At 41.1% G+C, this 14774-nt stretch overlaps 2 protein-coding genes across 8 annotated transcripts in view; both read left to right on the forward strand.

The window, feature by feature from the left end:
- Window positions 1–12584, forward strand: part of LOC120719028 (IQ motif and SEC7 domain-containing protein 1-like) — a 96245-nt gene extending 83661 nt beyond the window's left edge. For 6 of the 7 annotated variants that reach the window (XM_040007865.1, XM_040007866.1, XM_040007869.1 and 3 more), the window contains 7 exons: window positions 2601–2630; window positions 4508–4633; window positions 4717–4816; window positions 5074–5235; window positions 5626–5802; window positions 7530–7579; window positions 8929–12584. In XM_040007865.1, coding sequence (XP_039863799.1) covers window positions 2601–2630; window positions 4508–4633; window positions 4717–4816; window positions 5074–5235; window positions 5626–5802; window positions 7530–7579; window positions 8929–9456 — 1173 coding nt within the window. In that variant the 3' untranslated portion in view covers window positions 9457–12584. The remainder of the gene's footprint in view (window positions 1–2600; window positions 2631–4507; window positions 4634–4716; window positions 4817–5073; window positions 5236–5625; window positions 5803–7529; window positions 7580–8928) is intronic. The other variant, XM_040007872.1, reaches the window with a different exon arrangement.
- A 705-nt stretch (window positions 12585–13289) lies between these two features.
- On the forward strand, window positions 13290–14515 carry gp9 (glycoprotein IX (platelet)). The gene is made up of 2 exons (XM_040007882.1): window positions 13290–13405; window positions 13628–14515. The coding sequence occupies exons 1-2, from the start codon at window positions 13371–13373 to the stop codon at window positions 14364–14366; spliced, it is 774 nt and encodes a 257-aa protein (XP_039863816.1). The 5' UTR covers window positions 13290–13370; the 3' UTR covers window positions 14367–14515.
- The last annotated feature ends 259 nt before the right edge of the window (window positions 14516–14774 follow it).

Genomic DNA, 14774 nt, shown 5'->3' on the forward strand with positions numbered 1-14774 from the left:
CGTAGCTTATTTCAGAGAAGGAACGCTAAGATGTAGAAAAGTCTTCAGACACGCACTGGTGATTTCAACACACACAAGGCCTTTGTGAAATGTCGCACACTGCTGCAGTCTGATGAAAAATAGGCACATCCTGCCATTTTAACACAATATAGTAGTTGCTATCCTTGAGCAGAGCAAAATCCATTTTTCTTTAACTGACTGGCATAAGTTGCATTGCTTTAATCCGTTGATTAGTTATTAGTCTGTTTATCTCTTTCCATACATACTGGATCAAAGTTATTATCAGATTTTGTTCTCCCATTACTCCATTCCCTTGTAGGCAGCTGGAGACAGCCTTTCTGCAGTATTCTGCAGGCAATACTGTTTCTGCCATGTGTGAAGGTTAAAGGTGTGATTAACTTACCCTCAGGGAGAGGCTCGTCTGGCATGGATGACTTTGTTTTAGTCGGTTTTCAGATGAATGGAGTCTGTTCTGCTCTGCCAGTAATAATTGAATGTATTGAAAAATGATTCCTTGTCACCATTTAGCTGCATAATTAAGGAGGACAAGTAGTAAAACAGTTTAACATAAAAGCCATGCTGGAAATCCTCTCTATAATAATCAGGTCCACTAGTGCTGGCACAGGATCTGTCTTCATTCCAGTATCGTTATTGATTCTTACAAATCTGAAGACAAAGAAAAATCGACGACTTTTGCACCAAACCAATAAGGTGCATGCATTTTCATAGGCATTATAATGGGAAAACTGTTAACAAGGGCAAATCCTTCTTAAGAAGGGAATATATATATATATATATATATATATATATATATATATATATATATATATTAGGGGTGCAACGATACACAAAATTCACGGTTCGGTTCGATACTTTGGTGTCACGGTTCGATATTTTTTCGATACAAAAAAAATGTTCATGCATTTTTAATTTGTCATTTATTAAAATTATAAATATATATTTTAACTCAAAAGTACAGTTTTTAAATTTAACCCTAACCCTTGTGCGTGTTTTTTATTTTGACAGCGAATGCGCACCTGCGGACCACTTATGTGCAGCCCTGGTTATTTAGCTCATCATATTGCAGCCACAGAAATTATTTTGTCCATGAAACCATAAAGCTGCACTTTCTTTTTGCCTTATAGTCTGATTTGTCATAACTTCTCCGTTTTGTGGTAAGCTTTTCTTTGGCTGTCACTTCTTCACCCTGACCTGTCTTATTTGGCTCAGCAGAACTGAAATGCTTTTACACATGCACTCACATAAGCTCAGCGATTCTCTGCGCAATCAACCTCTCACATGTTTAAGCTTGCTGCAGGAGATTTCACTTGTCATGTTTGCATAGTAAGCTAACGATTAATAAGACGATGTCAGAGGAATTGGTGCACAAATTATCATCACTCACAGATCAGTGCTGTCGCTCTCTATACACAGTTCGCACGATTGCAAAGTGAAAGCAAAAAAAACAAGCGCAAATTCAAACGCGATTTCAATATGTCACATATTGACAGTGGCTCACCGATGCCAATGACATAATTACCCAGCTACATTTCTGAAAGAATGCAAAAGCATTGACATATATTTTTCCTTCCTACAATAGCCCGACGGGCAGGGCAGAGATAGATTTTGGTAGCCCGACTGAAAAAAATCGCTAGCTCCAGGACGTCGGGCTAGCGATATTGCAAGCCCTGTATCTGATTGAGGAATCACTCATCTTTGGAAAAGAGAGTTTATTACAGAGAAATGTCTCTTTCCAAAATAAAAGCTATACTATCCGCTTCTTCTGGGCTATATTCTCAGCAGCATAAGGAGAATCATGTGCTAACAGCTGTCTAAATGACTCGGCTAAAGTTAGTAGCATGCTTGTTGTTTTTGTCTTTGCACTAGGATGATGTCGGAGTAAATGTGCAGTCATATTCGTTGTGTTCCCACTAGTGCTTTCAGGTTGATCTCGTTGAAATGACCTTAACGCCACAACACGGCAAATCTCCGTTAACGAGCTACCGCCGATCGCCCCGTGCATGGGGCTAGACAGCCAACACCTTAACGAGCTAACTGCGCTAACACACTAGTTCCCACCCATGTAATTGAGCATTGCATGGCACATCCAACATACTGTTTTACTTTAGTCCATGACTCGCTTACCTTCAGGGTCATACGTCACATGAAAACCAAAATAATTCCAAACGCCAGATCTGAATGAGGGTGGGGGAGGTCCATGTGTCTTGCTAGCTTGCCCTGCGCTCTTCCTTCTGACTATGCTGTCTGTGTTGAGCGCTCAGTGGATCTGCGCTCGACAGTGCAGCCTAGGCGGAGTAGTCGAACGCAGATTCACTGAGCGCTCAACACAGACAGCATCGTCGGAAGGAAAGTTGATAAAATAAATTACAAATGTTGTATTGTTCGATACATATGCGTACCGAACCGAAAGCACTGTATCGAACGGTTCAATATCGATACGAATATCGTTGCACCCCTAATATATATATATATATATATATATATATATATAATTATTTTTTTAAGTTATAAGATGCATTAGTGCAAATAATCTCAATATATTAACTGCACCTAACATCGTCTCTGTCCTCTCTTTTTAGATTGGATCTCTCCACCATGGCCTGGGATGTGTAAGTAGATTATCTGTAAATCAGATGATCATTTATTATTCTTTGTTTCACTTTGCATCTCTGTCTCTTTAGTGATTTCTCAGCATCATGCAGTTACTTTTTAAGTCAGCTTTCCAAGACTGGCAACGACTTTTCCCAGAGACATTACACTGGTTGGTGAGAGATGGACAGTTAGTGTTTTACGCTGGTGGCAGAATCAAAAGGCATAAATTTTTGGGTGGCGCTAAGCCGCAGCGTTTACAAATTCTGTGCTCAGCAGGGTGTATATCACTGCGGTGTGCTTGTCACATCAATCCTTAAGGAATGAGCTATGCTAAGCTGACTTAGCACTAGTAGTCCATTCATTTGAGTGCCACGTATACTGGCTTTTTATATATGTAAGGCTACCTAAACTTTGAATGAACTCTTTTACAGTTTTCATCATTGCGCACAGTAACCTAGGTATTTAAAACAACAACAACATAAAACCCAGAAGGTAGCCTGTCACCTGTTACTGTCAAGTTATTGAATACTCTCAAAGAGAACACCTATTGGATCAGTCTGCACAGTGTGCATTTGTACGACTGTTGGATTGATGGCTCATTACTCTTTCTTGGCATTTTTGTGGGACTTGCTACAGGAAAATAAATCACTAAACTTTGAATTCAAAAAGAAAATCCAGCAGCAGCATTCACTGTCGGACAAGTTTCCCTGTGTCATGAAAAGGGTGGAGAATCCAAAACACCAGGTGGTTTTGTTATGCTAGCATGACTTCATTTGCATCCTTGCTACTGCCAACAAGAATGTGTGGGGGAGGGTTGGAGAAGACTTGAGCATGGTTGCTTAAAACATGCTCCACAGCTGTGTCACCTGTCAAACTGGTGCAAAAATCCAAAGAAGCTTTCATGTAAGAATCATTTTACAGGAAGAAATGTGAAATTCTAATCCTAAATGTTTTAAACATGTAATTAAGGTAAGTAAAGCAAAATGTTATTTATATCACCTTTTAAGACAAAGATTACAAAGCACTTCACAAAGAAATACCAAGACATTTAAAACAAAACAGACAAAAAGTCTTTGATATACAATTTTTACATATGCCTTTTTTCCCCCAAAATAATGACATTTATAACAAACTAAAATGTTTTATTTCTACAGTGACTTTTGAAAACAGAATTGGTTCACAATATTTTGCAGAATACTACCATAAATTTCCATTATGCCAAATTTATATTAGGAGAAGAAGAGTCACATTATTCATGAAAGGCAGTTCAGTTCAATTTAATACAGGTTTATTTGTATAGCCCCTAAATCACAACAGTTGCCTCAAGATGAACACTAAAGCTTTATGGGTCTATGGGTGTATATTTATAAGCTATTCACGGTCACAGAGACTGTGATTTAACATAGTCACATACCAGTGCGAAAAAACTCAGTTTTTTAAATTTAATATGCATTTAATATTCCTGTTAAATCTTATGTAAGGATCTCTTATGTGTGCCATGTTTACTTAAGAGCATAATTATCTGCTCAATAATAAGTGTTCGTCTTTTTTATTGTAAAATGTAAAAGGTTTTTTCGGAAAGGATACATCTGTGATTCCTTGCTCTTGGCTCCTTCAGAAGCCTCCTCTCTCCTTGTAAATTGGAGCGCTTTAGGAGTTTGAAGATCTTCCCTAATGGCAGAGGTTAACAATTTCTAGGTCACTGGAGGAAATAGGAAGTGAGGAGGCATAAGTTGGCATAATGAAAAGCGCCCAAGGGAGGAATAAATTAGTCATCTCTTGGCCATACCTTTTTCAAATTTGCAGATGGAGAATAACTTCTGTTCCTTGTTACGCAATGGACTGAGGCCATAATTACCTCTAAAGTGTTGTGCTGTTTTCCTCTGCCTTGTAGGTGTTATCGCTGCCGCACCGTAGACTGGTGTGTTACTGCCGTCTGTTTGAAGTGCCAGATCCAAACAAGCTCCAGAAGCTAGGCCTGCATCAGCGAGAGATCTTCCTGTTCAACGACCTCCTAGTGGTAAATATCGCCCTGTCCTCTCCCTTCTGCCTCCCCTCCCCTGTCCAAACCGTCCTTACAGGGTTATTTTTGTATAATTTCAGGTAACCAAGATTTTCCAAAAAAAGAAGAATTCAGTGACCTACAGCTTCAGACAGTCCTTCTCTCTATATGGGATGCAAGTCATGCTGTTTGAAAATCAGTGTAAGTTGCACTGAGAGTTTCCATTTATTATATTCCGTGCAGCATGCTAGCTGACAGTATTTACATCACACATTTTGACGTTGCACATTAACACAGGCAGCTGGAATGGGAAGTCGAACCAAATGGGCTGCGATGTTGTTTATACTCTCCAAAACTTCAGACAGAATTCACCCGATGGGTTTCGCCTCGGTTTTGATGAATGAACCTTTTGTAAATGAATCTCTCTCTTTCTCTCTCTCTGTTTCCCATTGCCCCAGATTATCCAAATGGAATCAGACTTACATCAGCGATACCAGGTGCAGACATCAAAGTGCTTATCAACTTTAATGCGCCCAACCCCCAGGACCGCAAGAAGTTTACAGATGACCTACGAGAGTCCATTGCTGAGGTCCAGGAAATGGAGAAATACAGAATAGAGTGTGAGCTGACCGTTTCCCCTCCCAACCCACCCACCCTCGTTACTCTGTCTGCTTCAGGCTGTGTAAAGTAGAAACAGAGCATGGGTCTCATTACTCAAATGCAGCAGATTTCAAGAGAGAATGTTTACAAAGTTCACAGGATGGTTACCAGAAGGGGCGGCAGATTATTGTGGACATTAAAGCGGTTTCCATTTTTACATACAAGAGCAGGATGTTAAAAATTAAGCATATCAATACTGCACACCTCATAAATTTCAGGCAGCAAAGGGTGGCTTAATACGTAACAGAAAAAAAATGCATTCCATGGCCAAAGTGAGATGTAAAACCGCTGCCACTTACCTCAGTCTTTCCTTGGCTTTTTTTTTTTTTTTTTTTTTTTAAATATTACAGCTGAGCTGGAGAAGCAGAAGGGGGTAGTGAGGCCCAGCATGTCGCAGAGCTCTGGCCTGAAGAAGGAAGCAGGCAATGGGAACATGAACCGGGCCAGTCTGGATGATAGCTACGCCATGGGTGAGGGCCTGAAGAGGAGCGCCCTCAGCAGCTCCCTTAGAGATCTCTCTGAAGCAGGTATAGCCAAAACATCTTTGCTTTTACTAGCTGGGAGAAGTACACTCCTTCTGTCATCCACATCTTTATGATGATATCAAGGGGATAAAAATAGCAAAATGTTGTTTCACAGCACCATACCTTCTTCTTCCCTTTAAATCCATAATCTAACACCCCCTCCCTCCCCCCTCCCCCATGACTGGATGGTTTGGTCTGGACGGTGTTTCCTGTCAGTGTTGCGCCTCTTTTGTACTCAGCATACTTTGTTTTAGAGAGACCTCAACTTTCCACAGCTCAAAGACTGAAAACGGACCTGTTTAAGAAGAGGTTTAGCAATGCAGATTTTTTTCTTTTCACTGATTGATGAAACCGACAGGCAGGTGTCACCCCTGTTCATTTGGATGATTTATTATGAGCAGTTTTTTTCCCCCCATTTGTGTTTTCATCATCACTTTATTTCCTGTTATTTAGCACTTTTGCATTTGTTTAATCCAAAGACATTCCTTACAATCTGTTCCGTTTTAATCAGCAATCATGTCTCATTTCCTCATCTGTATGTTTATAAACAACACCATTCTTAAGCAGCAACGAGATGAAGACTTAGTTTCTGTCTTGGTGTTAAGAATCACGTCATACCCATGAATATCAGTGTTTAACACAGCTGCTGTGTCTCTGAAGCAAGAATACATTTCATTCATTACAGATAACAGCTATGTGAAGTTATCAGGTGATTAACTTGATAAGAAAATGAAATCCAGTCGGGGGTCTGCCTCACTTGTTGGTAATACGATATGCTTTGTTCTTATGATCACTACCTGAATGGGAAATGATAGATCAGACAGTGAAGGAGTCTGTAGCAGAAGTCCATCTGCCCTCCTGTCTCCTTTGTTTTTTCAGTGCAGGACGTGGCATGTTAGTGGGGTCACTTTGGTTAAGTGTTTTTTATTTTGTTTTGTTTTTTCCTTTCCTGCCATGTGACATTTCATGTGTATTTACTGTGTTCTGCCCATACACATCAGGTATTCTCCTGTTTATGTGTAATTATTGGTCATATATCATTGGCTGAGTGTGCCTAACGATGGCAAAAGTGCTCTGTCCACCCTCAGACCTTTATATGCCTGTACATTCCATGTGCAGCAACCACTGTATTGCTTTTGATGTCTCCTCTGCGACTGTCACCGAGACTGGCTTTCTTGCCGACACTGACCTGGATGAAAATCTGCATCTTGCGACAACATTAAAAATAAGTTGTCGAATTTCACGGAGGAAAAATAAAAACCGATAAAAAAAAATAAAATCTGGGAAAATTCTGGTGAAGCAACAGTCCTGCTTGAGGTTTTTAGAAATAGCGGCTGTGTTTTGGTAAAACTTGACTGTGGACTTTTTTCCTTGTTCTGTCAAGACTCGATGGTCATGGAGTCTGTATTTATTGAGATTTATGATAATACATTCAAACATCTTTAGGTATTGCTTGACTCAGCCTCCGTATTGCGATTTAAGAACAAAATAGCTGAAATTTGAACCTGAGTGAAGATGTGCCTTCCCCATAAAGAAAACCACAGTACCACCTGTCAACCACCACCTTCTCAGACCTGAATGCCCTCCCCCTACCTGCCCATATTTGGATCTTACTCACAGTCACAATCCACTGCACTGCCCCCTATGGGACTGGTGGGCGGCCTAAACGTGTGTAGTCGATCCAGAAGTGCTGTCGATCTCTAATCTCTGGTATTGCATGTCTCGGGCAGGCAAGCGTGGGCGTCGCAGCAGTGCAGGATCACTAGACAGCAATGTGGAAGTAAGTTGGAAGAAGCTGGTATCCAAGCTATTCTCTATGTGATGATGTGCACTGTGAAACACTCCACTTTATTTTTGGTCTTACACCTTCTTTGCTTCATAGACTCAGTCCATTTGTTTGGATCATTTATTTTTCTTCCTGGGATGCCTTATAACCTGCTTGCCTCAGTTAGTGTGCATGCGTGGGTTGCCTGCCTCTGATCCTGCCCCTTTTTTGGAAGCCAGAGAATTTCCCTGATTTGGTCATGTTATATGACCAATATACACTTTACCTTCAAACAAGCATGACTCTACTAATGCCTCCTCTGAACCCTCCCCTTGTCGCCTGTCTCTGTCTTTCATTCAATCACATCCAAGCGGTTTTCATTTGGTTCTTCTCTTTGGCAGGGTCGTAGCTCTGAAAGACACTAGGAAACTGTACACCCTCTCCAGCCTCTCTCCCTGTCTGGGTCTTTCTGTTTTTCTCTTATCCACAACCTCTCTTAAATGATGTAAGTTTCAGGGAGGAATGTAGCCTTCCTAGCCAGGGGTCTAGCAATGGGTTTCACATGGACTTAGAAAGATGTGGATTTCATTCATTCATATTTCACTCATTTCATGTGTCCATTAGTTCATGTGTCCAGTTGTAGTCTTGGACGCTGTAAATTTCATTCTGCTTTCAAAGGCATCTTGTGGTCTTTCTCCAGTCTTAGATGAAGCATGTGCCAAAGGAAAAGTCTTTTTAGGAGAGTCACACCTGGATATCGAGTAGTGTTGGACCCAAAACATGGGGAAAAGTGTCCAGGCGTGTTGAGAAGTCTGCACATGAGCGCCTAGTTCCTCCTGCCTTCTGTCTTCTAGATGAATGCTACTGTGTGGATGACGAGTTTGCCTGCCCCACCCTCTGCATGTGGAAACTATGCCTCATTTGATTATAACACGTTGCATGTGTGACTCTTAGAGGGGTTGGCACATTGACTACAGTGAAGAAGATTTTTTTTTCTTAACTTCCTTAATGTAATGATCTATATTTCTAACAGTATTTATTTAATTTCTCTTGTTGCAGATTTACTGTATGTCAAGGCAGTTAGTTCCCTTACAGCAAAACCTTTTTTTTGGATTTAAGCTCCCTTCATCGTGAGGTCTTTTTCCCAAGCTAAAATTTTCCTAGTGTTGGTGCTGCCTCTCATGAAAACATTTTTGGTTTCTCATTTGCATGTCCTATAACATTTTGCTACTTGTTTATCTGAAAAAAAGAAAACTGTGAATTCATCCTGCTGGTGCCTTGTAGCTATAATTTAGTGTAGGTGTTCTGCAGTAGCGCAGTGTCTCACAGACGCGCTGTTACCTTGTTTTTTTTCCCTCCTGCAGGGGTCCATCATTAGCAGTCCACACACACGAAGGAGAGCCAACACGCCTCGCGAGAGCGTGCCCCGCGGCCATCCATCCATCCCTAACTCAGCATCGACTTCCATCCTCGGGTCGCTCTTTGGCAGCAAGCGAGGGAAACCGCCGTCTCAGAGCCACCCTCCTTTCCCCCAACCTGGTCACCCCACTCTCATATCGCACAAGCCCCACCCGACCAACCTCCATCACACGGCACAGGTGGTGCACGCAGTGCAGACCCAACACCACGGCCACCATCCCCAGTACTGCACGCAGAATCCCCCGCCTTACCACCACCACCACCACTACCACCCCCCACCTCACACGCAGTACCACCAGCACCCAGCCTACTCCTCACACGCACACCAACACGGCCATTCGCAGCACGGCCATTACAGCCAGCATTCCCACCACACCTCGCACTCGCAGCACTCTCACCACCACAGTCAGCAAGTGGGTTCGGCGCCTGGCGGACCCAAACCCAAACACAGTGGCATCAGCACCGTAGTGTGATGCTCCTAACTCAGAGAGGAGAAGCAAGGAGGGAACTTATTGAAGAAGGGACATTTGCTTACACCAAAGGGACTGACAGCATAACTCTATGGCCTGTCCACTGTGTTTCTGCTGCTGTGATGGAAACCAATCACATGCAGCCACCTTTTTTCACTTCCAGGTCCAATAAATATATGCAGGATGGATATTGGACTCAAATCTTCCACTAAGGGCCTTTACTAGCTTGCCTGATCAGGGACTTTGGTCCCATCGGGGTTTTGGGTGTACTGGGTATGGGTGGGGTTCTGCACAGGAAGATGCTCTTTGTTTTCCACAAACACCATCCGGCCGTGACAGCTGAGGAGAAAATAGGCTTTCTCACCAAGCTTCTCCCTGCTACTCCATTCCCTCAATAACCTGTCTTACCTTCACGTAACCACGGGGAAAAGATGGCCTGAGACGAAAACTCAGCTGACTGTTTTCTCTGTCGCAATGACATCATTTGTCGTGCTCAGCCTTTAGGAAGTCAGTTTTTCAAATCTTTGGTTTTGCGGATCCCAACATCATCTGAATGCTATTTGTTGTTGCCTCCTGTAGAGCTCATATGTAGTGAAAAACCTAGATGTAATCATTTCACACTAAATTAAATCAAAGGACAGGTGAAGAACTTGACTGAGTCAGTCATAGTAGTTCTAGTGCTGTATTTACTGTAGATGACAGCTATATGTGTTGTCTCCTAGCTCTCATAAATAAATGTGCCAATTATTACTGCATAATCTATTTAGTCAAGACTTCATGTACAGTATATTGTGTGTAAAGTAATTTGTAAGATTATACTTGCAATTATTATCAGCAAAAATGAACTTTATCAGTATTATACTGACTCTATGGTAACAGGATGTAGATCTGAAAGGAGTGAACTCCCATTTAGTCCGGCTGTTAATCTATTCTGGAATTTTTGCCTTTCCAAATGGATTAGAAAGAGTCTCTGGATGGCAGCTGTTGCATATGGGCCTCAAAATGCTGTGCAGTCACAGCTGAAGCTTCAAAGCAGTCTCCACTTGTCAACTTTAGGAGCCGATAAAGTAGGTCGCTCGTTAGCTCTGCTTCCTTCCAATATTGTGGCTGCATAAGACGTAACGAAAAAGGCATTTCCAATGCTACGTGGCTCTGTTTCTGTTACAAAAGCAAAGTGCTGGACATGTTAAGTCTGTTGCCTTTAACATGTGCAACATCTGCCTCCTTGACTCTCAAAATCAGAAACATTTCTTAGCTCTTCTTTTTGCCTTGTTTAGAATATTTTTTTATTCACCAGGATTCGGTGAGTGAATAAAATCAGTTCTTACATAGTGAAGTATTTTTTCATCTTTTTTTCTATTATATGTGCAATATCTTTGTACTGATTTTGTACATTAAGAACAAGCAAGGTGTCCCTCCTATCTGTGCATTTTTCGTGTCGCGTCATTATTTATTTATTTCGGTTTTTTGACCCCTGTCAAGAGTCTTTTCTCAGTAAATTAATGTCTGGCTGTCCTCACGGTCTCATTAGAGGTACAGACTTGGAGTTCAGTGGAATGTCAAGTAAGTGATAATTTTGCATGTAATGTTGTTGATGTGAGGCTATCCTCTGCACATTGTATAACAAGTCAGTGTTACCATAGCAAGTTAAGTGCAATCATGTTCAGAAAATGCAGACTTGTACTGAAAGTGGAGGTCTCTTATCTTGTCGTCAGGACAAGATTCAGGTGAAAAAAGAAAAATCTTTTTTTTTTTTTTTTCCATTCAAAATAAGGAAAAATATATAAATATATATATATATATATATAATACTTACACAGTTCACAGTGGAAAGAAGAATGTGTGTATATATTTTAATAAAAGGGAATATACTTCTCCTTGGGCTGAACAGAAATATTTTGCTGGATAAGCACATTTGAAAGAACACTTTCATTGTTTTCAGGAAATGCAGTTACAATATACAAAAATGCAAACTGAAGAAACAAACTGGGTATATGTAAAGAATAACTTTCTACGTTCTACAAATAAAAGTCTATTCTAGTGTGTAAATTAGTGACAGTAAACTGTTTGTCCCGATATTCAGGTTGTAAATGTATTTTAACATTCACGAAGAAAAACCATCGCCATAAGTCAGGCTTACTCTCACACGTTTGTACTCATGTGACTTAAGACGGACATATCACATACTGGACATTAATGATCAGCTGAATGTGTCGCTCCACTGATATCATATCTTTGCTATAACTCTGATATCTTGGGATGATTTGAAACTGTTTAATCTGTTTATTTTTTTTGGTGTGTGTTGTAGTTCTTCAAATGTCTACAGTCATTCTTTGCGAGAAAGTACCCCGGCAATGCACTGCATGGATCTGATGCATCATGTGTCCTATTCACTGTGAGCTAATGGGGGATTCAAAAAAAAGTTGGCCTATGAATTTTGACTTCTCCTTTGGTTTTGATTAGGTTGGAGTTTTCAGATGTTGATGTGTTCTTGTTGTTCCATGTTAGCCTGGTAGTTACTAAAGCTCAGCATGCATTTCATCAACAAAGCCATTGTGTAAATTATAAACATGAAGAACATTGCACTTCCTTAGCTGAGGGCTTTCATCGTGTAAATACGGGATTTTGATGTGCAAACAGATGAGCTGCTTGGCTTAGAGGGTTTATCTTTATGACGCTGTTAAGGGACCAAGACTGGGGCTTAAAGGAGATGTACATAATGTGTATAGGATCAGTACTCTATTCTCAAGTTAAGATCAGGATGTATATACATCACCTCATGGATGGATGTGAGGGGTGATATATGAACATATCGACTGTCTCTGCCTCCAGCAGTGGTGAACTGACATTTGCTGTAGAAATCAAAAACAGACTGTTAGGAAGTTTCCTGCCATTTACATCCAGCTCTCTTTTCATACGTACAGCCCAGCGTACACACAGACAGATGACACACATCCTGCTGCAAGCTGTTCAGTCTGGCGTGAGACACATTATAAAAAAAGGAGGAGAGAGGAATGGCCTCATTTATATGTGCATTCTGTTTGTACAGTGAGTAGTGAGTCAGTAAGACCCCAGTTATTGTAAAACTTCAACTGTGACAATGTTGAACGCAAAATAAACAAATATATGACTTATGGTATACGTGTGTGGTTTGTTGTGACTCCATGGTTAATACAAATCAATCTGTCTTCCCCCTTTTTTCGGGCCGGGCATTTCACATTAGGGTCTTATCATTAGCCTCTCATATCTCCCACTTTCCACTAGTGTTTCGGTGTTTCCACTAGAGGACATGAATAAAAATGACATGAGATCTGAAAATCTGTGCCATGACACCACCTATGGGTGAAATGTATACACAGTTCTCACAAAGATCAGCCTGTGAAAATGGTTGTGCCTACACTTACCTTTCAGCTTTAAACCAGTTTTGTAAATCTGTGAATGTGACACTCTCACTCTCACTGTCCATTCTGCTTTGTAGCTCAACATTTCCATTAAGAAGTGTTTTCTCCTTGCCCTCGAGCTCAAACAGTGTTAGGTTTCCAAAAAATTTCTTATGTGCATTCTAATCCTCACAAAGCTTTTCATGCTCAGAGCTGTAATTTGCCGCAAAATGCCCCTCGTGCCCTCAGCATCGCCGTGGACGCTAGTAATAAACACTCTGTGGGAGAGTTTCAGATGGCCCCGCCACTATTTTAGTAGATAAACTCTTATCTCTTTTAAGCAGATGGATTTCCTTCATGTCGTAGGCGCTATAACCGTTTGTCATTGGTGGAATCCTCAAACTGATGCCGTATTACGCGCGTGATTATTGTGAGCTTAGCAGCACATCCGTTACAAAACAGGGATACCTCGACATGGGGAGCATTTCTGAAATATTCTCGGGCTCAGGTTTTGCACTGGACTAGGACGGTGGCAGTATGATGACATTTAAAGATGACTGGCACTCTGGAAGGTTTGTAAATTGTATATATCTATATTTAATGGGAGGTTATTCCTTCTTAATATTTTTTTCTAAAACTTCAGGCTATCCATGGACAATTGAATTCACCTTGCACATTATTTCACTCATACACATTAAAATTTCGGTCTCTATACCATCTTCTAAACCATTTTACATGAGACATTGTCACATTAAGCAGTTTTATTGTACTTCAATCTTTTTCTGATCCTATAGGATGATCTTCAGTTTGAGCTTCGTGTTCTTCCACATCCTGGTAACACACAGTATCATTAAGCCTTGCCACTGTTCAACCCTCGGGCCTGCTGGACTGGTAGTTAACTGCAGCGCTTTAAACCTCGTGGAGGTGCCTAATCTGCCCTCCGACACCACAGAGCTCCATTTGCAGAACAACCGGCTCACCTCGGTGTCTCCAGGCCTGTTTGACAGATATACTGGGCTGAACAAGGTTTCCCTGTCCAAGAACCCTTTCCACTGCGATTGTCAAATTCACTACCTGAGGAACTGGTTGCTGAAGAACAGGGCTATTGTTTTGAAGGAGCCCGTTTGCTTCAGTCCAAGCTCTGTGTCTAACAAAGCCATCACCGAACTTAGTGACGACTACTTTTCTCACTGCGCTGTTGCAAACTGCACTAATGGGATATACAACATCATAATAGGAGTAGCGCTATGCTGCCTCATTGTTCTGCTTCTGTGGAGCTTGAGTCTGGCCAGAAATTCCAATTTCACTCTGGATATAGATGAGAGACACTCAGGATTCGAGGCCGACTCCTTACGTTCACTGAAGCCCAAACACAGGAAGAGACTGCACACTGGACTATCAGAGGTCAGTGTCGACTCAGAGTCTCTCGGTCATACGGAGGATCTAGAAAGGCCGCTTCTCAACATGGAGTTACTGCCACAAGTTTTGGATGCGTTGCACAAGAAGCACAATATAAAGATAAAGGCTACCTGAGTGATCTTAGTCCACTAGAGTTACTCTTAAAGATTAAAGGGAACCCTAAAATATCCTGGCTTTTTGAAATAAAATGCACGTAATAGTAGCCAATGGCTTGCTTGCCTTAATCATTTTTCCTTTAATAAATAAAAATCCTCTGCTGGTAAGTGTCTTGTCCTTGACTTTTCACTCTTTTATTCATGTTTTCACACCTTAAACTATAACAGACCCTTAATTGTCCTTTAAGTCCTGAAGGATTAAACTCTGAACATTTTGGTTATTTTGTAGATGATGCATCAAAAGTCCGTTTTTTGTTTTTTGTTTTTTTTAAGTCATCTGAACTTTCTTTGCAGTCATGTTTTAGTGGAATATACTATACCTTTCAGTATTTCAGCTTCTTTAGTCATTATCACCCAGTTGTGCAAT

Source organism: Simochromis diagramma, unplaced genomic scaffold, assembly GCF_900408965.1.
Source record: "Simochromis diagramma unplaced genomic scaffold, fSimDia1.1 OVJJ01000545.1, whole genome shotgun sequence".
In the NCBI taxonomy this organism is placed as follows: Eukaryota; Metazoa; Chordata; class Actinopteri; order Cichliformes; family Cichlidae; genus Simochromis; species Simochromis diagramma.

Excerpts from the sequence above, each read along its gene's own strand:
- gp9 (XM_040007882.1), top strand. The coding sequence starts at position 13,371 with ATGATGACATTTAAAGATGACTGGCACTCTGGAAG. Across the intron at positions 13,406-13,627 it reads GATGACTGGCACTCTGGAAG|GATGATCTTCAGTTTGAGCT; the intron begins GTTTGTAAATTG and ends CTGATCCTATAG.